General features: G+C 44.4%; 1 protein-coding gene across 1 annotated transcript; it reads right to left on the bottom strand.

Annotated features, from left to right (window-relative positions):
- Nucleotides 1-21,614: 21,614 nt before the first annotated feature.
- Nucleotides 21,615-26,689, bottom strand: UCHL1 (ubiquitin C-terminal hydrolase L1). Its single transcript, XM_075499985.1, has 9 exons — nt 26,541-26,689; nt 26,410-26,421; nt 25,928-26,056; nt 24,627-24,777; nt 23,201-23,286; nt 23,078-23,125; nt 22,644-22,713; nt 22,210-22,268; nt 21,615-21,900 (listed from the first exon to the last, which is right to left on the bottom strand). The coding sequence occupies exons 1-9, from the start codon at nt 26,571-26,573 to the stop codon at nt 21,814-21,816; spliced, it is 675 nt and encodes a 224-aa protein (XP_075356100.1). The 5' UTR covers nt 26,574-26,689; the 3' UTR covers nt 21,615-21,813.
- Nucleotides 26,690-27,160: the final 471 nt, after the last annotated feature.

The raw sequence follows: 27,160 nt of genomic DNA, 5'->3' as shown, positions 1-27,160 counted from the left end.
GGCATAAAGCATCCTTGGTATTAATACCTCTCAACAGGTATTAATCCTGCTGGAGAGTATTTGGAGATCTTTTACTGAGGGCAGGTTGTGCTCTTTCACGGCTTGTCATGTGTGAAGGGGTGAACTGGGAGGTGGGCTGGGTGAGCGGACGAGAGGAACCCTCACAGCAGCATCTGTCAAGGCAGAGGAGGGTGGTGGAAGAGATCTTTACCAGAAATTTAGCATTTTCTTCATTGATAAAGCTAGACTCAAAGACAGTTCAACTCTCCATGACATGCAGCCTGTCTTTGAGAGCAGGTTGGTAAAGATATCCACTCAGAAGCAAGAGATAGAAAAACCCTAATTTTGAAAAATGACTCGAAGGAAGACTGTTTCCATTCAAGTGGTTTTTTAATGTATTTTTAAAAAACTTACAGGCTAAAAGAAAAGTAACACCAGAGCTTTTGTTATTTTTAATTCTAATGAAAAATCAATGAATCTGAGATTGTGAGAGCATGTTGATTTTTTTCAATCACTCAAACAAATGTTGTGACTTCACATTTTATTTAATCAGGGCATCTGCTGTGGTGCATTTGCAGTGTTCAGCATTTGGCTGACAGCACCTGTTTGTTTATCCCGGCCTTGCTGTCTTCTATCACAGTCACTTTCCCTCTGCTACCACTCACTCAGCAACATATTGTCAGGCTTGGCATCGATGTTCTGTGTCGTTCTGGGAATTACACGAGTGGATGGATCATCCGAGTTTGCTCTTTCCTTGGAAAAAAGCAGTATTATCCCTTCTCACCCTGTCCTGGGAGAGTGTGAAGCCCTTTTGTGAAGCAGTTTTCCTCTATTTTGGAATTTTATATTGATTTTTGAAAGCTAATACATCCAATTGTCTCCTGGTAGCTGAGCACCATTTGATGTTTTCCTATTTGCCTGTCTTTGCCTTTAATTAAATTTTTAGATTTTAAAAGCTGTTGACTATTCAGGATCTGATATACTACTACACATGTTGCTATTTAGCCAGCTATCAGCCTAATGAATTAGAGTGCAGGCAATTCAAAATGAGAGATCCCGTGCATAAATGCCTGTAAATATTCAACGTCATTTACAAAGCATAATTTTGGGGGTCTTCACCATCCTCTCTGTTCTCTGTGTAACAAATCCCTGATCAGTATCTCTGTGTTTTGAACGCTGCTATGCTTTTAGGCGTGGATTTTTCCCTGCCCAGCCCTCCTTTCTGGACACTTTGACACTTGGTTCTGCTTCTCCTGGAGGCCTGCAGATCCCAGGCTGATAGCTCTGCTGATTGCAGAGCCTGGCTCAGCTTCTCCTTTCATCCGCAGCCACGGTCAATTCTCCCACTCACCCAAACAACCACTTCCTTCCTTCTTTATATTGTTCTCATCAAGACCTGCCTTTCCTCTGGTATAGGAAATTCCTATATCCAGCCTCCTCTTTAACGAGCATCTTTTTTTTCTCCACCAGCCTGCTTTTCTTTGTCCCAGCCTGCCATAGTCTCCTGTCTCTCAGTTCTGTAACTGTATTCAACCCTATTCTCTGTCTCTCCGGTTCCAGGTACTTCTCCCTTCCTCTTGTTCGCACACAGTAGGTGGAGGGACAACACAACAAATATAAACCATGAAAATCACTGGGAAGGAAGAGCAGAAAGAAGGCTAGGGAAACGAGAAATATCACAAGTAAGTGATACCAAGTTACACGAGGCTAAAAAGATATAAATTGGGTTGACTGAAGAGCAATTACATAAAAAAGAAGTGGAGGAGTGGTGAAAGGGAAGTGAAGCAACCCAAAATAAAGAGGTACCAAGGTGAAGGAAAGAATAAACCTGAGCACAAAACCAGTGAACTCGTCAAGCCAGGGAGCATCCTTTCATTCTGTGTTTGTAGCTACCAAGCGCAGCAAGGTCCAGGTCCGCACACGTTCTTTCTAGGGCCTCCGGTAAAATATATACCATATTACGAAAGGAAAATGACCACACGCACAAACCAGCAACTGACAGAGGACTCTGAAGGAAAGCATGGCTCTCCCACCCCGCTCTGTACGCCCAGAGCTGCAGACTTCTGCTCTCTTGACAGGTCAAGTCGGGAAAAGGATGTGGCAGGACAATGGGCCTTTCACCAGCTGTTATCAGGGATCTTTTTAGCCCTTTAAAACAAAAGCGCATTGGTGGGGAGCCGATGCTCGTATGTTTGTGTACCTGCCAATGTGACACCCGGTTTCTTTAATGCAAAAACAACAAACAGCCTTTGCTTCTACGCTGAGCTGGGAGTGGTACAGAGGGCAAAACAGTATTTCCCTTCCAGTTTTTTTCTGAGTTTGACTGCTTTTCAGCTACTTTCTTACAACCTCCTTCATTAAAGACTGGAAGTGGAAGCGGAGTGTTCTTCTAAACACAGGATCCGGAGCAGGAATCTCCACTTCCAGTATGTATCTGCAATAATCTTCCAGCTGATTTTGCACTCTGCTTATTTAAATGCAGCATCTTTCCCTGCTGCCACCCACCCAGTATGCATCTTACCCCATTTCACTATCCTGGGTAAATTTTCAAACACGTGGAGTTACTCAAATCTTTCTCGGTGAGGAGTGGCCTTACATGGTAGAGGGGTTTTAGCACCCTCAGGGAGATGTTCCTCAACACCTCTTTCGTAGTGCCATCACCTAGGAAGAGGCTCTTTCAAGTCAGCTAACGTGCTCAGAGAGCCCATGCCAGCTGCAAGTTCCCTCAGTGCAGCTGAGTCTGTCTAGGCTCAGTACATGAAATGATTAGTTGCCAGAGCAGGTTGTTCAGCGGTCTGCAAACCTCTGCAGCAGCCGTAGCTTCAAAGAAATGCTGTGGAGTTGTGTTACGTGGGGAAAGGCAGGGGCTGTCATGTATGAGGCAGCATGCAATGAATGCAGTTAGAAACTTTTGCCAAACTGGTGTCAAATGGGATGAAAATCAAACTTCTACAATAGAACTATATGTGGAAAAAGGTGCTTTGGAAACCAAGTCCTAGCTTCCAAAGTAAATTCCTGGGTTCTGATATTCCTTTTCTCAGTTTATAACAATTTTTGTGTAATGGTGGCATAACCATGTAGTTCACCAAACTACCTTGTTTTTTTATCAAATGTGCAAAAGGAATGTCAAAAAACCCTCTCACTGATGTTAGAACAGCTATTTGCTGGGTAGCCACTTGTGAAAGTTTGAGAAACATGGGAAAAGGTACATCACATTCAGCCTTTAATTTAGCAGTCACTTGCATCATCCAGAAGGAACTGGTGAACGTTGCCTTCCCTTTTCTTTCCTTAGTAACTTTCCCCTTGGAGCAGATCAAAAGGGAAAACCTGTATCTGGAATCAACACTGGGCTTTATCCAAATTTGTTTGGGGTATTAGCTGGTTCATGGTGAGTTGGAATATTCATTTACTCAAGGAAATTGGCAGCTAAAAGTGGAAAATGGAGAGGAAAAAGAGAAGCAGGGGCAGAAAACAAGAAAAAAAGAAAAAAGTGAGAAAGAAAAACAATGACTTCATGCAGCAGGCCAGCAATATATCTTATTTAGCAACATTACAATTTAGTTCCATGACACAGGAATATTAGGGGTTTTTTTTCTCCTATGTATTGAATTTCTAAAGGACAATATTTAGCAGAGGATTGTGTTCAACTGGAAGCAAGATAAAGCAGTGTAGTATAGATACAGGTGAGTTTATTCCCAGAAGGCAGGCTGTCTTGCTCAGTGATCTCCTGCAGCCTGACAATCCTTGCAGAACCAGACTCTCATCAAAGCCTGTGGAGGTGCTTTGGTGCAACAGGTACCGTTTCTGGGACAGACGGCATCCGTCGTGCCATCACAGACATGATGGTCACATATTCTGAAGAGTCAGGGTGTCAAAATCAGCCATCAGCCCCAACTCAAAATGAAGACTACTAATAGGTTTGTTTTTTTTTATTTTGCTCCACCCATCATTTCAAAGGATGGAGTATTATTTGCAACCCTGCCTAAATTACTACTGTGAGTTAGGAGGAGCTGTGGATGTCTCCCCAGATAGCAACCTTTCTTATACTTCCCTAAACTGCAAGTACCAACAGGTTGATATGCCTTAGTAACATTATTTCACTACTTACAGGCACACACACACCCCCCAGCTGAAAACTCATTCACTGGAGCTACTGATGTAAATCTGTACATTTACAGAAAATGTAAATCTAAGTGTGACCACAGAAACGGAATACTTCTCAATATATGTGAGACATTTAGGTATTAAAGAAACAAGCAGTACTATGACTATTTGTTGGGCCTTCCTATAACCTTTTAGCGCTCCTGGAGAATTACTTCTTCTGCTGTTTTCTGGACCTCTTGAAGATGAAACCTGACTTCACTGAAATCCCTGGGAACTTTTCTGAAGGTAGAAGGCCCTATCCTGCAAGAGTGTGGGTCCAGCAGGGCCTTCCACACCTCTCAGGGTTGGAAGGGTTCACATAAGCCTTTCACTCTGCTCTTTTGAACCCAGATCTAAGTTCATTCTGCTCCCAGCTGGTCAGACGTGAGCCAACTCCAAACCAGTACCACCATTACTGTACCGTTGACCCCGGCTTAACAAGCTGGGCTTATTTGCTCAAGCCCAAGTACCATGGATCACATTTTGGAGCAGAGTTGGCTCTCTTCCAGCCTGCTTTAGGAATGGATGTGGTGACGTAGGTCTGTCTGTTGGACTGTGTAGACATATCTCCTATTTTAGTCCATGTTGACAAACTGTCAGGGAAGAGAAGGATATTACACTTTGTTGAATCACTGTCTGAACTGCTAAATGATTTATTATATGAGAGCTACCCACCCATACAAAAGTGGAGCTAATGAGATTGCCAAGAAATCACTGCTATTGAGTGTACAGCCAAAAAAGTTCTTGAGGGCTGCCCTTAAAACAGCAAAATTGGGAAAAAAATCCCTTTAAAGTTATTTTCCTAACTTTCTTTTATTATTACTTTTTTAATTATGTCTTTCTGTCTGGCCAGCAAAAGTGTCTGGAGTTTTTCCCAGTTTAGAGGCCCCAGTGCTCCTCTGTGGGCGTCCAAACGAAGCCCAAAGGTCAAGAAAACGTCAGCTGATCATTCAAGAGAATGGAAAATACTTTCTGTGAGTTGATAATCCATGTTACTGAAATGATTGCCAATACCTGTCTTATTCTCGGGAACTTTTTGGCCGCTGATCGGACTGCCTATCACAAGAACTCCTGATCTAGCTGGAGGCAAGGACAGGTAATCCATAGGCTGCAGAACTGTCACACCTGTAGCTAATCCAAGCCAGCACATTGGACTATATCTACATTTTTTCATTAATCATTGTTTTTCAAAAGGACCATATTTACTGAGTGTTTTTTATTCTTGAAATATAGTATTCATTGACTGCGTCATCACTCTATTGATGACCCATGGCCAGCAAACTGGATAGAGATTTTCATAAGACTTTAAAAGTGTTAGATGCTCAAATCTCATCAAAATTAATGGGATTAAGCACCTAAGTCCCATCCATGCCTTAAAAAATTCCAGTCCTAAGACACTAGTGACACCATGTTTGCTTAGCATGCTAGTAGGTCAGCAAAAGATCAAAATGATGGTGTGTCTCTAAGAGACTGGAGTGCTAGCATTAAGAAAACCTTGTAGAAGTCGTAGCTCTAAGTTCAGGTCCGACAGCACAGGGAACACTGGAGTAATTCATCATTTGGCAAACTTCAGTTGAGCATCAACCTTTTCTAAGGGACAAGGGGCCTCCAGTTAACTTTAGACAGTTTGCGGAATGATGTTTCTCTGAAAATGAGTATTTTAATCAGTTTTCAGTGCTGAATTAAACCAGTCTATATGCCAAATTTGCGTCTGTGCACTACTTCCAGACTTTTCAATTAAGTTTTATTGCAAATCTTTCTCTTTATAGACCACTTTGCAACCAGAATGTAGCAAAGATTGTTGTGCAGGAAGGGATGATCTGGAGCACCTTGTGAGACTGGTCAGCATCTTACGTGCCTCAGTGAAACTGGGAAATCATGAGCCTGTCAGGAATAAAGACTCTCAAACCTTGTTGGCAATCAAGACCTGTGGAATCTTCATCCCAGTGAGTAAGGAAAGTCATGCAAGTGGTTCTACAGGGTGGAAGATTTTCCAGCGGTGCAGGGTGACTGGGCTGTCAGCTGTGGGAGCTCTTGCAACATGAAACTCTCTCCTTTGTACTTTGAGGTAGCGGATGTCAATACAGCACTCAAGCGTTCGTGATCTAAACCTGGGGGGGGAACGACACTTCAGCAAGGAAAATGGAGGCTCGTGTGTGGAGAGCATGACATCTAGAGAAACAATGGTTCTTCAAGGCACATGCTATGGCAGCCTGTGGGCATGTCCCAGCATCACCAGGTTGCTACCGTCTTCCCTTTCACTTTCTACACCAGTTAATTTCTTGAGCTGTTGAAACACTGTGGAAGAGTTGAGTACAGAGCGCTGAAAGCAGCAGAAGGCACTCGCAGCATAGGAGAACCCAGCTGGAAACTGTCGTGGTGTGCGTACGGACATGCTGGAGGTGCTGTGCTGAGGAGAAGTGTGAGCGCCGTACACACGCTCCATTAAGCCTGCCAGTTCTTAGGGCTGCTTCACCGCAAAGGCTGTATGGCTCGTTTTCCGAGGGCTTGAAAGTGCTGGGGCCTCCAGGAGCAATGCAGGGGAAAGAGTAAGATGCCAAGAAACTCTGCGGCCCTCGGGCAGGTGAAAAGGAACTGTGAGGGGGGAAGAAAGGAGAGTCCACTTTTCCAATCATAGGGTATGGACCTTTGTTGGTTTTTTACTAATTCTGCTGCATCCCCCTCATGAACTCTGCAAGAGCACATAGGCTTTCTGAATACCTTTGTATTTTCCAGTGCTCAAGGCTGTGAAACGCAGAGAGGAGAGGGAGAGGTGGGGTTTCTGCAGCCCATCCCAGAGAGGAGGCTATACAGCGGGGAGAACACATCCTAACTTCCAGGATCCACTTCTTATCTCCCTCTTAAACTTCTGGCCCTCCATGCCTCAATGGAAATTACTTTATTGGAATATTCTGCATTTGAAAGCTTGTGATAATGTAAAAGCCATCCTCTGGCTGATTTCTTCTTACAGAAACACCGTTCAGAAGTATGGAGGGAAATGTTTACATCAACAGATACCCTTGGTTTATAACATGGTGAGTGATTGCGAAACTTAGGACTGACTTTCCAAACCCCTTTGAGTTCTCAAGTGATCCTAATACACTTAACACATCCTTTACAGAAAACATGCATAAAAATAAGGAAATGAATGCTTAAACACATAATAAATCTTTCACTCCCCACAGAATAAATACACTGTGCTTATCAGGTATAAACCGTGGCCTATTTCTTCATAATCGTAATCACAAATCTGGCTCAGTTATTGTATACATTCTACTATCTGTGTATTTACTTTGGAAGAATACTGCTGTAAATTTCTGAAAGATAAAGGGATTAATTTTTTTCATAGATATTTACAAGTTACTAGTTCTGGGTGATAATAGCAGGAGTACTGTCAGATGGGAAGGTGTATAATGACAATTTATCTTAAAATTATATATGCAACTAAAGTTGCATCTGGGACTGGAAACAATATTGATATTGCTTTTTAAACTTTTTAATATATCTATGTTGAGGTTATTGAAGAAAGAACATAAATTTTTGGGGGGCACGATTGAAACAGTTGTGTTAAATAGAAGTATACCTTTTGTTACAGTTTAAAAAGGAATGGTGTGTTTTTCTTGGTGTGTTGGATGTGTAGCATCTAGGACGTGTGTAACTACTTGTTACTTAGCTTTCAGGCACATGGTGGTTGCTGGTGCTGTGGTAGCTTTCTGTCTGTAATACTTACAAAGCCCACTTTGCTGTAACGTGAGCACTACGCCCTGAGGAGAAGCCAGGCTGTTGGGCTGTCCGTGTGGATTTCATGAAGGGTTTTGACTTCGTGAATCAAGGTAATTTGTTGATACTTCTGTAAATTTGATGAACTAACAAGTCTTTTTATGGAGGGTCTTTTCAGTCAATGATATTTTTAGAAATGTGTTGTGGTTACAAACAGAGTTAAGTGAACTGGTGTATTGGCCCTGGTGTTACTGAAAATGTACCGACGAGCACTAAGGATGCTGACAGTGCCATTTATACATGGTGCTGTTAAGATACAAGAGTCCTTATCGTGAAGAAGTTATGTGCAAAGAGAAAGATAATGGAGGAAACCATGTATGACTTGTCATGTGTAAGCAGTTGGTTTTAGTTAGCTCCTGCTCGTAGTGATAATCATTTGCACATTAATTGCTTCAAATGTCTTACAATGCATTTGGATTTATGTTCACTCTGGAAAAAAAGTCAGAAGTTATGTTTCAACCAGGACCATCTGGTTTGCTGTGGATGTTTAAAATTTATATGGGTGCAAAAGCAATTGAAGAAATTCACTGAATAAAAATCTGTCAAGGGATATTAGAGGTAAAGATACCACATCTGCCTGTATGGTGTCCCTCCAGCTCCTTGTAAGCTGGTACAGCATGTAAGGGCACACCACTATATGTTTAGTCTCCTCTGATATTCTGCCCCAAGGTCACGCTATTGGCCGTTCACAGAGGCTGGATACTGAACGAGGGTGCTTTTTTGTCAGATCCTGTATAATGCTATAATGCTCTTGAGACCAGAGTTCACACTTGTGATTTGAGGTGCATCTCGATGTTACTGATGGTTTTGAGTTTTTTTTACCTTCAATGTGCCTTTTTGAGATGGCATAATGCTGATAGCATCAGAAAAAATAATGGGCAGGGAAGCAAAGCATTTGGTAAGTTACAGTGCCATCTATAGAAGGAACACAGCACCAGCCTGCAAACTGAGGTCTCATTGCCTTCAAAAGCCTTATTTTGTACCTTCAGCAACCAGGTTTTAACCTGTTTTAACCATCTGTTTTAACCATCAGCTGGAACTAAGCATTAAATCCAACAGAAAACTCTGAGCACTGCACTGAATCTTTAGGCATTACTGAAATCCTCAGAAAACTTGTTCAGCTTTCCCCCCTCGTTCCCTCAGACCATATTTTTCTGCCAGTGTTGTCCCAATCTCACATTTGTTTCTTTCTAGTGGGCCTCCATCTCCTGGAAACACAGAGCTGCTTGGTGGTCTCATTAAGGGCCAGGGGACTCTTAAACTTGGCCTTCCCCTTGCCAAGGGGGTAGGCTAGTAAAGGTACTTAGGTGAGGCTTTGCACAAGACAGAATTGAGCAGTCTTACAATTCTTGGTGTGCATTTCCAGTTATCACCCAGTGGCAAAGGCTCTGTCCGGGAGGTCAGGGGTCTACCTTCAGCTCCCTATTGTACCTGCAGCTGGTGCTTCTGTATTTTAGGAGCTGGCGACCACCAGCAGACTGTTACAGTGTACAGTGAGTTGTACAGCTCTCTGAATTACGGTTAGCGTAAAGAAACTGGATATACATTAAGCCAAGGAGAGATGTTGAGGTGTTGACTTCATGATGAGGAGTTAGAAACTGATGTGGAAGAGTCAGATTCAGGCCCCTATTCCAGTGACTATTCATTGCTTACCAAGTGGAGGACCGCTGCTGGAAGAAGGAGAGAGAACCATTCACCATGAAGTGCCAAATAGCTTAGTAGTTAAACTTAGTTAAACATAGAGGGCTTCAGTGCATGTTTTGGCTGCAGAGCAGGAGAAGAAGCCTAGCCAGAGAAGGAACATAACCCAGGGCTGTCTGTTATGTCTCTTCTTTTTCTCTCATTCAAAAGGGCACCTAACATTAGGAGAGTATTCATGGTAAGAGTTTTAAGCAAGGATAAACACCTCCCTCTTGCCATCACAACGAGTTTAACTCCTTTTGGAGTACATCTGTGCCTAGACTCAGTATTTCCCACCAGCTAGTTTAAGCAATGCCCCACTCAGCTGGTTGCTTTCTGTGCTCCCCAACCGTAAGCCCTTCATTCCTCCCATTGGTTTTGTAGGGGATCGTGCTACCAAACTGAAGGCTGAGGTTTCCCTGAGTGCCAGCGTGTGCGGGAGCGGGGCTTTGCCACGCTCGCCGTTCACTGAGGAATTAGCAGTGTGTAGTTTGCTCGAGAAAGCTGGTGGCAGAGCAGGGTGTTTAATGTAAGGCTCCGGTGACCTAGCCTGACCGCTCAGCCCTCCTGCTTTTTTCTACCAGTTGGCCACAGCACTGTGGCTTATCAGTAAGCATCCTCATTGCTTTGGGCAATAATGGCTTTGGTTTGGAAACTCTCTCTCTGCCTCTGTAAGTCTGTAGATTTCGGTGAGGGCAATAAAAGAAGACCCAGGATCTAATGTGGTACCATTTACCATCACTGGGCGTTTTGCCACCAGCTTCAGCTGGCTTAGGAGTTGGTTTTATGACCCTGAAGAAACTGGATGAACTGTTCTTAAGCTAAATGAAAGGAATTATTAACTCCAGTTGCTTTTATAATGTCTTCTTGCCTGAACTTGCTTCATTCAGACCCTGATTCTGGAGGACGTAAGATGGAAAAAACCAGCTTCACTGTGCAGCTGAATTTCTTGTGCCTGCTTACAGCAATGTGCTTCCATGTTCAACACTGGCAAAAAGCTACTTGCAAAACAACTCTGAGAATATGAAAACAAAAGAAGTAAGACAAAAGTTCACAGACATTTTTAAAAGAAACAGTTTAAAGTCTGTCACTACTGAAAACTACTTTTAAAATGTATTTGGTATTCACAGAAAATGCTGTGTTATCTTTTCAAAAGCCTTAGTCATCTTAGGTTTGGGGAAAATATTTTGAATGAGCAGGGAGAACTAAAATGTGCCTTCCAGCATGACTAATGCTTAGGATCTTAGCTCCAGAGAGGTAACAAAATCGTCATTAAATCACAGAAGTCTGACTAGCTGAGATGAGAGTCTAGATGCTGCCATTCCAGAAATACAGACGTGTAGTTTTTTCACCACTGACACCTTCCTTTGTCATCTAAGTGAATACTTGTCTTTTCTAAATGCCCACCAGCCTGTAGAAAGTAGCACAGAGTAAGATGATACTCCACAAGAATAAGGGCATGACAATGAGGGTCATTAGCCCTCTTGGGCAGAGATATTCTGTGCACGACCGAGGGAAGCTGTTACCCATCGAGATATGGTGGGAATAGAGGGGATATCTTAAGGCAAAGACCATTCTGGAAAACAATCCCCAGATCATTGCATGCCAGCTAAACTCCAGCATCGCTCATGCTGCGTGGCTGCTGTGACGGAATGCAGACCTGGGTTGCTTCTGTCCGTCTGTTGTGTCTCATCCTGGAGGCTTCCCGGACTGGCAGACTTAGAGAGGTACTAAAACAAGCACACACATTTGGGCCACAAGACATCAGTGAAACTCACTACCGATTCAAGTACAAAATCTGTATGTTAGAATACAGTACGGATCTATATAAAAAGACCATTCCGGACCATGAACATTTTGTCAGATCAGCTATAGTTTTAAATGAACCATGAAATGAGAGGTCTGTCCTTCTGTACTGTGGGCAGTAGTTGTATATCTGAATACCGTAAGCATGCACTGGCTGTAGTTTGGGAAGCCTTTTCCAGTAGTCTGTTCCAATAATTTCGGGTGTCCTTTCCTTTTGCAATGCAGAAAGGTCAACTATAATTCTCTACAAGAAATTACATGAGTTTTAGAGCACTTTCCTACATTCTGGGTGATTTCTTTCTTTTTACAGCTTACAAAGTATATGCATGTTTGATAGTATTTGCATAGGTTTCCTCCAGCTAGTTATCTTACATACACAGGACAGATTTTTAAGGGCACCACTGTGTGCCCTTTTGCTCTGTTATGGATTTCACTGTTCATGCTTTATTTGCAAATAAAATATGTACAAGCATTTATTTTGCCCCAGATAAGAATGACTATAAATAAACAAACAAGCAGGCGTTGAAAGCCCTTTCTAGTTCCTGCATCTGTGTTCCCGCCCTGAAACAGAAGTCATTCTGAAAGCTTGCTTTGAAAATGAGTATTTTTGCAGACTGCAGACTGCTGACTGTGGTACTACATTTACTAAAGAGATGCAGTCACACAATGGTTTGCCTCTGTTTTATCTAGGTCACGGGCCAGAATTCTCCTGGGTGCTATCATTTTCAATTAAGCTGAATTTGTCAGTGCACAGTGGAGCTATTTTCCTTTTTAAAGCTGGTCCTAAATGGGAATGCTGAGTGTCATGCCTGGTTTAACTGTTTTTGGTTCCGTGTAGAGTCAAAGGGTGAAGTCCTCTCCCCAAGGGGCTGGCCACTCACTCTGCCATGGCCAAGCATTAACCCGGTGTCAGAGTTCCCTACTTTACACACCCCACCCCATACATTCACCGCTGTTGATTTTATTAAGTGACTTTGGCAGTGTTCTAGGGGGATACCTGGAGGGATCGCTTGCAGCCATCCATAAAGAAGAGGAGCTCAACAAAATATAGTTGAGGCCAGTCTCTCTGCACCAAGTTTAGGTACTAAGAGCCTAATTTAAATCCTAAAAATTTGAAACCTAGAATTTAAAACGTAGCCTATTGTAGTAGTCAGTGTATAATAAACTATCCTTAAATTCAACGCAATAATCGATCTTCTTTTTGTTCCTAACAAATCCTTTTCCTCTTACATGTGAATATGCTTGTGAGCAGTAGCTCTATCTCAAGCATTTTAAAGAAGTACCATGCAGGATGTATTGACTGTGTTTAGGTTTTATGATTTCTTATTTAGACCTAAAGTTTTTACATTATTCTCTATATTATGATGATCTATGTTGTATGCTGCATATTTTACACAATGTGAATAAGGTATTAAATCTGTTACGTACATAAGAGAAAATAACGAAGCTGGGTCCAGTCAGTGATTTGTTCAGCACAGTGCAAGAAAACCTAAAGATAAACTGTGTGACCGGCTCTGGCCCTCATTGCTGCTAGTTCTGCTCTCTGCTCTAGAGAGAGCCTTCCCTTCACCTGTTGGCATGTCTTCTACGTATGAAGTTATTATACGGATATAACAAGGAATGTATGTTGGCCTAACTGCTGCAGTACTGGAAGGAAGAATATTGAGATCTTGCCATAAGCATGAAGAATAATGTGCGACTGGATAAACCATATCCAACTTGTTATTGTTTTATTTCTTAAGAAGCTTTATAAAGCTTATTTCTTAAGAAGCTTTCCAGCAGCATTCTTATGAAAAAAACCCCGAACAGAGGGAAGTTGCTCTGTTGGTGGTCACCGCTGGTGAAAAGTCCAAAAAAATCTCCTGTCTGGGAACAAAGGCAGAGACAGCCCACACAGGTCTGCGCTCTTCTAATACACACAAACGTTATCTATTATATTGCAGTGTGCAAATATGCTAAAAATGTATACTTTATTTATACAAACTCATGTTACTGCTGTGGTAAAAAATATTTGGGAAAGCAGTTGAACTTGGGAACGCTCACACTTCAGACTATAGTTGCATTGTTGAGATTCACATTTTCTGCCTGGTTATAATTTATAAACATTGGATTTAGTGAGGGAAAGTCTTCATACAGCTTAACTGTAATTTCCTGCGGTAAATGGAGTCTGATGAGTGAGGATATGAAATCCTGGAAAAGTTTAATCATTCTAAGGAAAGCTGTCCCGCTTGATGTAGTAGAATCGGTATAATTTTGTAAGAAGGAGTGGCAGTTTGCTAATTCCCTGTCCAATCCAGAGTGAAAAATACCAAGTGAGGGGCTTCCGCTTGAAAGCAAATGGATTTTTGCCCTCCTAGCATGATGGGATCAGGCTCTGAATCTAAGCAGATGTGGAAATATCATCAAGTATCTGACTAAGGAAATCACTTCAGCCTATACATAACTTCAACCATGTGTTCGAGCCTAACTGAAGGCTTGATTTCAGTTGAAATCATGGACTAACCATGAGCTGAGGTGCTTTGTAAAATCACAGCCCAAGTGGTATGTAGTAATTAAAAATAAGTGCTCCTGTTGCAGCCTAGGAGCTGAATTTATCTAGCGTATTTGAGCAGAGAACTTTCCCTGCTGCACTGAATCTAATGGGGTCTACTGGCAAAGTGATAAAATGACATTTTCTGATATGCATGTATCAAATGAACGTCAGTAACAAAAATAACGTTGCTATGGAGCTAATGTTTCCGTTTTGTGAAAAGCATTATTTCTCTCCTTTTGATTGCACCTCGCAGGGGCCCAGGTGTACTTGTGGATTCTCCTTTCAAATGTGCCAGCTAAGCCTATAGGATAAAAATTCCCCCAAGACCTGCATATTGTTAACTGCTGGTGGGAGAAATATCTCAAGTCTTGAAAACCAAAGAGATTTTAAACTAATTTCTTCCCATGTTTTTTCAGTCTCTCAATGAGTGTGTGGTTCTCAGCTCGCACCATAGCAAGCATATTCCCTGCGGGAAACACAGGCAGGGGTCGCAGGCTCTCCTGGGACTCTCTCCTATTGCAAGCCTCAGGAGTGGCAACCGTGAGCTATCCACGTAAGGATATCCACTAAGCAAAGGATTGAAGTCAGTCATCTGAGTGACATGTATCCCTGCAGCAGCCACGGCATATGGTGCAGTAGAAATGAAGCAACTTTGGTAAAATATGTTGTGCAAGATCCCCAGCTGCTTAACCAGCAGTTTCTCGTTGCCCTGAAACACTGCACTTTCCCAAAGAGCAACTGTGTGCCTGCAGAAAAACTTTCCTAAAGCCTCACAGCCTGATCCAGGGCCGTGAACATGCATCGGACCGATTCAAACCAAACAGAGGATTTTGCCACCTTCTACAAAAGATTTGCATGACATTTTATAGGCGAGTTTGTCGTCACTGCTGCCTGTGCCGATCATTTCTCAAAACACAGCAGGTATTACTTTATGACTTGTTGCCAGAAGGGCTTGTTGGGATACAGAAAATCGAAAATCCCCAACTGTGTGCCATACTTAAGGGAGATCACATCTGCCTCTGTATGTAGCATTGGGCTGCATCAGAAACCTCTAATAGCCGCTTTCTGAAGTAGGGAAAAATTAACCACCCAGCATCTAACCCCTTCTCTTGCTTTGTCCAGTGAAAATTGATCCTGACAAATACGTTGTTTATTGGCACGACTTGACCTTCAGGTCCATTGTTCAGCAAAAGGAGAAAGAATGGTTGTTAAAGTCAGAGAAAGTATCAAGGTAGCCAAATAATGATATTATTTTCTGAACAATCTTGTTCCTTCATCAATACTTCTTCAAACCATTCCATAAAACCACTGGGAATGTGGCCACAACTTTGCCACCTGACTCTTCTGTATGTCAGAAAGCCTGAATACTGCAACCAGCCTCTTTTCTCTAATCATCTACAGTTCAGATTCATGCATACTCCTCAACTTCCCTGTGTTGCTAAACATTTTTGTGGGATGGGAGGGGAAAAAGGAGGGAGAAAGTAACATTTCTTGAATTGTGATACAACAGAAGTCTACTGGTTAAATATCTTGAGGCATTAGAAGGGGACTCAAGGGACTATACGTCAATACAGACCCTCTTTTGCAGACAGACATGAGTTCACCTGACTGTTCTCCAAGTCAATCAAGTTGTGGTTAGCCTAACACTGAGCTTTAGCTAATAAGCCATGCTAAGAGGTAGGGTATATTAACTCAGGCCCAAAGCCAAACTAGTGTAAATATAAAACTCTGCCTGCAAAAAGCTCCACATGTAGTTATAAAGTTAGTTTAAATTCCAACTCTGCCATCAATTTCAAGTATCACCTTAGGCAAATCACTGAATCTATGTCTCAGTTCCTTACTTGCAAAGTGGGGACAGTAAAACTGCATTTCTCCCACTCTCCATACATTAAGAGTGGAAGCTGTTTTGGTAAGATGTTAACATGTGCATGTATAAAGACTTGAAAAGAAAATGCAATTCAGTCTGGCTACAGTGCTGTAAGTAATAATACCTCTCAGTATGGTACTGAGTGTTCTTAAGCAATGGAATTGACTGTCTTGTTTTTTATAGTACTCTGCTTGGAATGCTAAACCCACTGGAAAACCTTTGTCCAGTCTTGTTCCTCCAACATCATGCAGATCTCCTCACTTTTTATATCTTGCTGCAGGCCTTGCAATATCAGCTAACCACATCTGAAAGTCATCTAAGAAATTTTCAAATCAGTTCTATGTTGCTTATTACTTGTGCATCAGGCTTCATCTAGAACTTCATTTCCAATGCACAGCAATTCTTTAAGGGGTTGGGAAACTTCATTAAACCATCTCACGTCGTTTATGGTACTGCTTGAAAGATGACTGTTAAAAAACAAGCAGGAATTCTCTCCTTTTCTGATTTTCGCTATCAAGCATTCTCCCCTCTTTTTCCTGCACCCCGTTCCCAGTAGGGTTCCCTGTCACCCTTAGGGATGTTACACACATCCTCAGGGAGGGACTCCCCATACTTCTGTTTGATTCATTGACTGTGGAAGAGCTACCTCAGATCTGCCCCTAGCCTCTGCTTTCCCCAGCTCTTTGTGAAGAGACAGCCCTCCCATCAGTGACAAAACCTGTGCCTCCTCCTAGACACATCAGCTGCTGTTCCTGCAGCCATTCTCGTCCTTCCACCCCAGCCCTCAGCAGCATCAGCCTCCAGCTCTTCCTGCGAGGAACGGCTCTCCCACGCACGGCCCAGGCAGGAGAATCACAATTAGCTCCTCGTCAAGGAGCACAACGCTCTGTTCCCAAGGCTGGAGCAACACTGATCACTGTTCCAGTTTTTCATACTGTAACAGGTAACCCGGGGCAGTTTAACAAAAGCTGGTTGTTAAATCCTGGTCCCTTGCAAAATTCCAAGGATGGAGATGCCCCCGTTTCTCTGATGACTTGTTCCAGTACTGTACTACCTTCCCAGAGAAGAAGTACTCTACCAGTTTCTGAATGTCCCGAACTGAACCTTCCAAGCCGCAATTTGTGGTTACTGCCCTTTGATATACCATCTCCTACTACCAAGAAAAAAAGTGGCTTTGTCATCTTTGCAACTGCCCTTGAAGTAGTTGTAGGCTACAATTAGATCCTCCCTTAGTCTCCTTCATGCCAGACTATACACGCCCAGCTCCACCAACCTCTCTGTGTAGGCCATATGCTCCACATCCTCCTCAGTAGCCTTCTGCTGGACCCTCTCCAGATTCCTCCATGTCCTTCTTGGACTGGGAGGAGGAAACAAACACCCAGAACTGAACACGCTATTCCAGGTGCAGCCTCACCAGTGACAAGTAGAGATGGATAATAACTTCCCTCTATCTGCTGGCCTCGCTCCTCCCAACATGGTATGCAATTTCCCTTACTCGCAAGGAGAGCACACAACATATGGGCTTATATTCAACTTGGCACCTGCCGTAACCCCCAGGGCCTGTCAAGCAGGGCTGCAACCCGGCCCATCGCCTCCCAACCTGTGTATAGACAGGCTGTGGCTTCAGCCAGGTGTCAAGCTCTGCACCTCACCGTGTTGAACTCTATGAGGTTTCTTCTAGCCCCATCCTCTCATCTACTGAGGTCCCTTGCGTTTGAAGCATTTGGGACGTCAAACACTCCCTACAACTTAGTATCACCCTGTGCAAGAATTTAAAAAAGACAAAACGCAAGTGATATTTTAATCCCTTTGGTCACAAAGGAATTTTAGTGCTGTTACTCAGCTTCTGGCTGCACTTTTCCCATTTCTTGTTTGCTGCCATTTGGTCCAGTCTCACTGAGCTGCAGTCCTGTCATCAGCCTCTTCTTGGCTGTCAGCAGCACCAGGAGAGGGATCCTGTGACTGCGAGGTTTGTTGCCAGTCTCTTGTTTTCTCCCTACGCCCAGCACACAGGCTGGTGGGACTGGCCCCTAGAGCTTGCCGGTGCCTTTGCGTCAGAGGCAGAGGATACTAGTATGTCTAGTTCCCTTTTTCAGGTAACTACTTCTCCGTCTTAAATATTTATAGATTAAGTGGTCTGTCCATCAAAAGCTGGATGCTGCTGGAGTTATTCCCACTCTTTCTTTCCTTACTCCCCCCAAAAAGAATCCTATCGAGCATGGAAATAGTAGTACGTATACTGTACAGCGGTATATACTGGACAAAGAGGTGGTGTGGTGCTGTATCAGCTGCAAATAAGCTACGGACCTAAGCCAAAGGCTATTGAAATGCATAAGAGGCTTTGGACATTACATCACGCCTAAGTTAATTTTTGACGAAATTAAGGATTGGACATTTGGCTCTGAAATCAGAAGTGTGCTTAAGCATGTGAGTGGCCCCACTGAAAGCGGTAGGACTACCTGTGGACTTTACATTACATACGTGGTTGAATAACATTGTGCCTGGATCTGTTTTGCCATTGGCAGCTCCTGAATTGAACTTGTTGCTGAAAGCTTCCCAATGCTGCCACCTACAGAACAGGTTAACTGCAGCTTTCAACATAGCAGAGAAGAAAACTGTTAAGAAAACGGTAAGATTGTGCACAGCGAACCCTGGATTACGGTTCTAAATTAGCAATGCGCAGGTCTAAACAGATAAGCCTGAAATCCTACCTGAGATTCTTAAAATTTTCCTCAAATATTTTCAAGGATAGTTCCATATATTAACAGTTAAAAGTCCGCCTCTGGAAGGCTGCACAAAAATGGCAGGAACCTGTTAATTCAAATTAAGTAATTTGCTCAGTAGACTCCTCACATATCTGGAAGAGCAGTAGTGGCAACAGCCAGTCACAGGTTTCTTTCAGAGCGGGCATAAAACACAAAACAGGCTTCACAAGTTCCTGCCCTTCTCAGTAATTGTCACCATGAAAATTCAAGCATAAATTCAGGAAAACCATGTGGGGTTTTAGATAAGAAATTGACAGGGTCAAAAGAGCTAATTTACTTAAGGAAGATGCACAGGAAATCAAGGAACGGCAGCAGTTCCATATGGAACTACAGATTTAAGATAAAAATACAAAAAGGAGAAAACAAGCAGAGACAAGAAACAAAATGAGCCTTGCTTTAGATAAGATGTGAGTAACAGAAAATATTAAGTTACCAGAGAGCATCTTCTCACAAAACCAATGTGTTTTGATTCACAGCACTCTAAAAAAGCCTACAGACATTTACACCTCTTGGTCCAATCACTTCTGCTGAAGTGTGAAACAATGGGCAAAGATTAAAATTGAAAAACTTGCAAGTAGGTAAAACTAGCTGGAAAACACAAAACCACATTTGTTTTGGGATTATACACACCTGATATGACTTTAAAACATCCTCCATCTTTTCTATTTATGGCTTATTCTATATGGTCTTGACTTAGCACATACACACTTCCATGCATCGTGACTTTTCTTCTGAATGCAGTAGCACATCTGGAACAGCTGTGCCATGAGTATTGCAAAAGCTTCCATCTATTCAGTGTACAGTTCCTCACCCATTGTTTGAGACCTCCTTCATCCGAAGCAACTGTATCCCAACTCCCAAGATCTTTGCCATTCCCAGCAACTCATCTTCCTCTTTCTGTCCAGGCTGTTTTAGAGGAAAGCCCAGCTGTTTGCCAAGCCCCTGTTGTAATTTTAGTAGGGGAAAACAGCCTTGCTAGTGATGTTATACATGAGCGGACAGATAACATTCATTCCTTAGTTATTTCCATCCTTTGAAGCTGTACCTGGGACCAGAAGGTGAGAAAATAAGAAAGGTCTGTCACAACCTTTTCCCTGTTTTTACCATGAGGCCAAAATTATTCAGATGTTGCCTTTCAGTAGATTCTTAACCCAGAAGCTTGAGCAAAAGAGTGAAAGAGAAGTTTATAAAAGACTAAAATAACTTTAGTAGCACTGGAAATTTATACTGCTAGATTTAAAAAAAAAAAAGAAAAAACAAAGCCAGAAACATTGGACTGCTGCAATCACTGTAAAAAATACAAGGGTATCTCAGAGGCGCTTTCAGGTTGCTTCAGCATTGACTACCTGCCTGCATAACCGTACACAGACACAGTTACAGCAGTTACCCTCCACAATGGCCTTAAAGGCATGAAAAGACTCCCCTGCAGAATTAAAGCATGCTCCCCCCGGTACAGCATACAGCTGACTGGGCTCTGCCCTCTCTCCTGCCCCCTCCTCCTACCACATCTGATTCTTATTGCTCCTTCCATCCTCCTGCACTCGTGCCACCTGCATTTCCTCTCTTGCAGGCTTCGTTGCTAAGCAGCCTGAGCCGCAGGCATGGCTCCGAGCCTGCGCTGGTGCAGGAGGCTGCAGCGGAGATGCCCCAGGAGGCCTCCCTCCACCCTGCGACAACTTCCACTAACAGGCAGAGTAAGATGCTGTTCTAGAGAACAGCGAGTGACACGTAACAGACCTTTTCTCGGCAGGTAGCTTTCACCTCCCTGCTAACAGAAACTGAAGGAGACCAACGTTCAGAATTAAAGCAGTCTGAGCTTTAACTAATCCCCAGAATTCAAGTTAAAATGTGTTGCAACCCCCTGCTACCTTCAGCTATCAGGCAGTTGTATGAGCAGCAACAAGGCCCAACACCAACACCTTCAGACCACACAGATTTAATCAAAGCTTGCATTTTGAATTACCCTTCAAAAAAGCCTGGAAGCCGGGAATTTTGCAGCATACACAGAGCACCAGTGACCACCTAAGAACATAAGTCACCCAGCACCGTACAACATGGCTGGCAGGCGCAGACTGGGACACGACACATTAGAAGAAAGGCCTAAGTTGAAAGGTGTTTCATCCCTTCTTACAGCTACCTGAGGTATCAGCAACAAACTGCAGATAAATAGCAGCTAGACTCAGGTAAGAATAGTTTCCAGAGAAAGTCACAGAGTTGAGGCCAAGCAATATGTAATCTATATCAAATATCTTTGTTCCCCCTTGAACCCCAAATTTCATCCTTCTATTAAAAATTCATGCACTGTGGGTTTCTCCTTTTTTAGGTCATTTTGGAAGGGACAGGTAGTATAGCCTCTTTTGAGGCCTCCCTAACACAAGTTAGTAAGCGCACACCAGCTAGCCAAGGATCACATTCAGCATTAGCCAGCAGATCTCTTTTAACCACAGGTAGGAGAAAAGCCTGTTCCAATACTGTCTCCTGTAAGGAAACACACCACCAACCAATTCAGTGGGTATTCTGTTACTTGCAGCATTAACACAAATAGCTTCTGTTTCAGAACATCTTCAAGTTGACATTTGGGTGTTCATTCATCATACCTTACCCCTCTAACTAAAATAAATGTATTCAAGGTGGCAAAGTGCAGCTTAAGTTTCAGACTGGACATTAGGAAAAGCTTTACCAGAAGGGTAGCACAGCACTGGAACATGCTGTGCAGACAGTAGTGCATCTCTCCATTCTTGGAGGCCTTCAGGACACTAGAAAAAGCAATTGTCCTGCTAACCTGAGGCTGACATTAACTTTTTGCTCAGAGGAGAGCTTTGAGGGTCTTTTGAAAAGAAGGTTTATAAAGGACGCCACACAACTCCTTTTGGAGAAAGTTAGTGATCACTTTAGTCCATTTAGTATTCCAGCAGAAGATTTTATTCTCATTAAGGACAAGGAAATATCAACCAACAGCTCAATTAACATGACACAGATTAAACAAGCCCTGTTAAGCATTTTCTACTTAACATGTGAAAAAAGAGTCTGAAGACAACTGATGTGTCCAAACTGTTCACATTAAAACTTGAGCTCATCCTTTAGCATAAGCTCAGCTGATGTTGCTCCTGTGTATAGCAAAAGGTGGAAACAATTTAAGTTACCAGAACAGCTGTGTTTAACAAGTACTGAAGCACTGGAGTTTAGACTGCATTTACTGGTGTGCTATTAGACTGCTTTCCTTGCATCTCTTCAGAGTCTCAGGCAGACTTGCAGAAAGCCACAGCAGAAAAACGAACTTCCCCTTTTTCACGTTCTGTAAATTGCCTGCAGATCTTAGCGGAGTCCTTGGAAGAAAAGAAAAAGCTGTTTAGGTTATCAGAATACACTTGCTGTAGAGACCAAGTCTTTGCAGCTCCTCTCTGGATCCCACCAAGTTACAAGGTCTTGTAGCACCAGCTACTAAATACACTTAACGGGTATCTAGCTCTGTAGCACAATACTACCTTGTTACCATAAGCAGCCCTGTACAGCAAGTAGGTACAGCCACTGCACACTGAATGCATGCCTCTCACCCTTTTATAGTTTGGAAATATAAGGAAAACAAGGTGCCTCTCACCCTTGTTTTCAGGGAAACAGGCAGGGAAGAGTCTTACCTTCAATAGCAAGTCATCTGAGCTTGTGCCATGGTTTACAGGAAATGGCATACGCCCATCTGAAAGAAAGTCCAATCACTCAGTGTACTTAGTATTACTTCTGAATTAGCAGAACTGAGCATAGTGGGCCCCAGAAACAAGTACACACATGAAGATACTTGGGAGGTCAGAATAAATTGTCAATACATAGCTTGAGCAAGAAGGGGAGTAAGTATTCCCAGCTTTACAGGAGACCACATGCTTTAGAAGCAGGCCTAGGCCTTCAGTGCAACCCACCTTCAGTTAAAATCTTCAAGTGAAGATACAAATTATGTATTGTCTTTGAGAGCCTCAGTGAACAGCTTTACTAGCTCCAAGTATCTAGCCTGAGCCCCCAGTGCTGCTGTACAGTGCAAAGTAGGCCCAGTCCAACTCCAGAGTTCTCAGGACCTTACCCAATTCATACAGATGTCCATCCACATTGACAAAGAGGATGAAGTGGAAGTTCAGACTGTTGTCCTCAACCTTAGGAGAGACCATTAGACACGTGTTAGATGGAAAAAAGCCTAGCACTGTGAACCTGCTTGTGACTACAGGACAGCAGAGGTGTCAAAGCAACAGCAAAGGACTAAACTTCAGCTGAAGAGGTCTCTGCAAGACCTCTGTATGGTCAAGCACCAAAAATCCTACTGTACAGTCACATTTTCAGACTGGGTCTGAACCCAGATTTTCAATCCATGTTTGAGGAAGAAACCCTACACAAGCATTCACTCATGAGTCACTCCTCTTTCCTCATGAGCTATAACAGCTATTTACCAGGCAAAAAATTGTATTGCTCTACCACATTCATTAACCCCTTCTCCCAAGATTTTACACATTCATATCTTACCCGACATTGTCCTTCTTGTGCAACCGAATTGTGGACTTCTTGTATAGCCTTAAGAGAAAGCAGATACAGGTTACTACATTCTCAAGTACTGACAGCTGTCAGCAGTTTGTGTAGTTCACATACCTTATTATTTGCAAAATGCTTAGCTCTCTCTTCAGGAGACAGATCAGCTGTTTCATCAAGAAACTTCTTCAGGGCAGACCCTTCATCTGCACAAGACGATCAAAGACTTTATTTAGTATAGGTAAAGCATCAGTTACAGTTCAGATGCAGCCTACAGTAATTAATACTTGTTGCACTAACTAGGAGTCATTGCATTCAGCCTGGAACCATCTCCAGCATAAGTGTATAACTACCGCTTGAAGTAAGCCATTTATCCAGAAGCTATTAACAACAATCTACACAAACAGCCAGAGTTCAAATGCTTCAGGGTACTCTGGATGCTTGCCTTAGAACTCACTTTCAAATGGGATTTAGCTTTTCTGATTTCCCCCCTTGCAGATTTGGCAGAAGTGTTCAGTCTTGTTTTAAAAAAATTCAAGAAAGGTGCCAGCTGTGAGGACACTTAATTATCAACTGACAGAATATGGGTAGATGAAATTGAGGTCTCCCTTCAAATGAACACAGCACTTGTCGTGCTAGGCTTACTTTGGTTTTCCAGAACATAAACTAGTAATGCAGTACTAAGAAGCACTGAGTTTAGTCATACATGCATCATTCATTTCACTCAAGAGTGTGCCATTTCAGAAAATACTCTCAAGAGCAGTAAAGTGAAGCTACTCTCATTTAGCCTTCCGTATGTGTTTTTCTTTGTTTAAGAAGGAATCCCACAACACCCAAAGGGTTCAGGTTCTCTTGGAGTAGGGAAAATAAGTTGTACTTTGCAAATCTCTAGTCTTTGAACAATAAAGTATTTCCTGGACTCAATGACAACCTTTTTTTGACAAGAACTTGTAATCCTTCTTTCTAGGAGTTTCCAGCCACTAGTTGCCTAAGCCAGTTTTATATCCTCTTCTATAGGAAGACAACCATCAAAACTATTACCTCTGCAGGAAAAGTCTACTTACAGACCCTTACCATCCTATACTACTTTCCCAGCAAAAAGAAAACATGTTTTATACTGATTTACAGGCCACCCTGAGCAAGTCTGTTTACATTAGACATAAGTGGCACGAAGAACTTTATCTCTTCAGTTGCCATCATCAACCCCAATGTCAACAGCTACTTCTGAACATACTTCCTAATTACAAACAGACTTTCACCAATCCTATTATGTGCCCTTTTCTTCTTGCATCGCTCACTAGGATGATACCTCTGCAGCTACCAGACAGGAGTCAAAGTACGTTCCCTTCTGCAATTCAGCCAGTAGGCAAGACCACATGTCCCCCCTCCAAGAGCTGAAAGACCCACTTACCAACATGAAGCAGCACAGCATGCCTTAACTTGGCTTGCATGAAAGCCCCAAGTGTCTCCTATAGCCTATACCCACTCAATTTTCCTCTGTCATAAAAAAATGGAAATTCAAGCACTTCGGAACATTCATACTCACCAAGCTTCAGTTTGTCTTTATTATTAGCAACTGCATGTATCAGACCAATTGTCCCACAGGAGTTACTGACTGTCTGCTTCAGGAAATACACCTTGGAACTGATTTCTTGGTCCTTTATTTTCTCAGTCTGTTGTTTCCTGAAGTTCTCATGCTGTAAACATGTAACTGCTTTAAGCATTTCACCACAGTGATATTTTTTTATTGTGCATGCTACTAGACAAATGAGTTGTGCAGGAGAATCGATACGAGGACTCAACAAAAATTTGGACAAAGATTTACCCAGAAAGTCATCTTTGTGGCATAGGTCCAGTAAAGCATTGTGTGTCTATACTGGATGCAGGCCAAGTCTTAATGGACTACCTGCATGACTCAGTCATACCCAAAGGCACTGTTCTTAGCCTCTCCATGTAGATTGGAAATAGCCTGGGGTGGGAAATCATATAATGGATAGGCTCTTATATCCTCTCTCAATTGTTTTGGTCCATTTAATGAGACTACTCAGCATGTCTCTGCAATAGCTTGCCTTTCTACCTTTAGGTTACTTCCCTTCATGAAGAACTCCTCCCCATGAGAACAATGTATAGACAAGCATAAAACCCATCACTACTGAAAGGCTATAATCCTTCCTTTAAAGAACCTGTTAAATATACTTTAATTCAAAGTCCATCTCCTCATCTACTTCCTTAGCATCAATTGGACTAACTGTATTAATCATACAGAAGTAGTTTAGGCCTCTCCAGATGCAATGATTCAGCATGGTAACAGAATCGCTATTCCTCTCACTCAAGACTGCTGATGTTTTTTCCTCAGTCTGATACACAAAGCAAAGTGTAAGAAAGGTATTAAAGGCCTTGTTTTGTGGCTCAGTGCATTTTAGTTCAGGCTATTTGGAGGCTGGGGCCAAGCACCCAGCACATACTACCCATCAGCCACCTACAGCCCCAGTGCAAGCCAAACCTGTGCCCAATCATCTGATGCTTGGAGAGATGACACAGCCACACTCCTGACAGCAGCCAGCAGGTACAGACATGGCTGCGAACAGCTTGCTTTTTACTCTAGGGGCATTTAGGCCATACACGGCCTAGGTGGCCTACCCAGAAACCCCACACACAGCTATCACACAGCTCCAGGGCAGCGGCAGGCTCCGTGCCTGAACCCAGCCCATCCAGCTGTTGCCTCCAGGGCTGCAGCCCAGAGGACCTGCGAAGGAGAGCAGTCCAGGAGGGACACGACAGCCGCCCCCCCCACCCCGCCCCCGGGAGCGCCCCCACCCCGCGGGGGGGGCACCACCCACCGCCTACCTGCTCGGTGAGGGGGAACAGCAGGAGCAGCGCGCAGGCCGGGGTCGGCACGGCGCCCAGCGCCTCCTCCTCGAAACCCAGCACGTCCACGAAGCGCCAGCCGGGACCCACCCCCAGGCGGGACAGCACCTGCAGGGGGCACAGCGAGCGGGTGGCACGGCCGCGACACCCACCTCACCCCACCCCCCCCCGGCGGGGCCCGGCCCCCCCCGCGCCGCGCCCCAATGACACAGCACAACGCGCAGCACCGCGGCGCCGCCTGCCGGCCGCGCCCAAGCGCCGCCGCCGGCACCACCCGCCCGAGGGGGCGCCCCCGGGGGAGGGCGCGGCCTCAGCGCCGCTCCGCAGGTGCGGCCGCGCCCCGCGCAGCGGTTCCGCTCCGCTCCGCGCCGCTCCAGCCGGCGCTGCCCCGGCAGGGCGGGATGCCGAGGGATGGAGGGAGAAGGGGCGGCGCCCGCGGCGGTCCTGCGGCGGGGACTCACTTTGTTCAGCATCTGGAAGACAATGCGGGGGGAGAGGGGTGAGTGCCGGGGAGAGACGGCGCCCCACCGCCCGGCCCCGGCCCCCTCCCACCCCTGCGGCCCCGGCCCCATCCCGCGGCCCCCTCGCGCACCTCGGGGTTGATCTCCATAGGCTGCCAGGCCATGGCTGCGGGGCGGCGGGAAGAAGGCAGGCTGCGCCCCAGGCACGACGATGTCCCCCACGACGCGACACCACGCTCACAGCCCTCCGCGACCGTCGACGCTGCGGCGCGGACCTGCCCACCCGGCTCTTATATAGGGGCGGGCTGGCCCACTCCGCGCCGCGGTGGGGGGAGAGGGAGGAGCAGGGCACGACCAAAGTGCGGGGGGAGGGCGGGGGGCTCGGCCGTGCCAGCCCCGGCGGGCGGTCGCTCCGCGCAGCGAGAGGCCGGCGGGGGTCGGTGTCGGGCAGCCGCGGGGGCGGGGGGGGGAGAGCCCGGCCGGGGCTGCGGGGGACCAGGGGCCCTGCCCGGCCCCGAAGGCCCGCTTCCTCCGCGGGAGCGGGGCGCGGCCGGCGGCGGGGAGGACCCCGGCCCGCCTTACGTCGGTGTGGAGAAAGTGCTAGAAGCGGCGGGGCCGCGGAGGCGGCAGCGGCCTCCTGCCCTGCCCTTCGCTCCCCTGCTCCGTGTGTATTGCATAAACTACACGATGGTTTTGATATTCAACATAAGCATCAGATACTTATTTTTAAAATTTCGGTATGATTATAAAA

This window comes from Mycteria americana, chromosome 4 (assembly GCF_035582795.1).
Source record: "Mycteria americana isolate JAX WOST 10 ecotype Jacksonville Zoo and Gardens chromosome 4, USCA_MyAme_1.0, whole genome shotgun sequence".
NCBI lineage: Eukaryota > Metazoa > Chordata > Aves > Ciconiiformes > Ciconiidae > Mycteria > Mycteria americana.
This window is presented reverse-complemented; position numbering and strand designations above follow the sequence as displayed.

What these genes read in the sequence shown, in the direction of transcription:
- UCHL1 (XM_075499985.1), bottom strand. Translation starts at nt 26,573, where the DNA reads ATGGCCTGGCAGCCTATGGAGATCAACCCCGAG. An exon ending in TAAAGACAAACTGAAGCTTG is followed by an intron (nt 23,287 to 24,626) that starts GTGAGTATGAAT and finishes CGTCTTGTGCAG; the next exon opens with ATGAAGGGTCTGCCCTGAAG. An exon ending in CACAAGAAGGACAATGTCGG is followed by an intron (nt 22,714 to 23,077) that starts GTAAGATATGAA and finishes GTCTCTCCTAAG; the next exon opens with GTTGAGGACAACAGTCTGAA.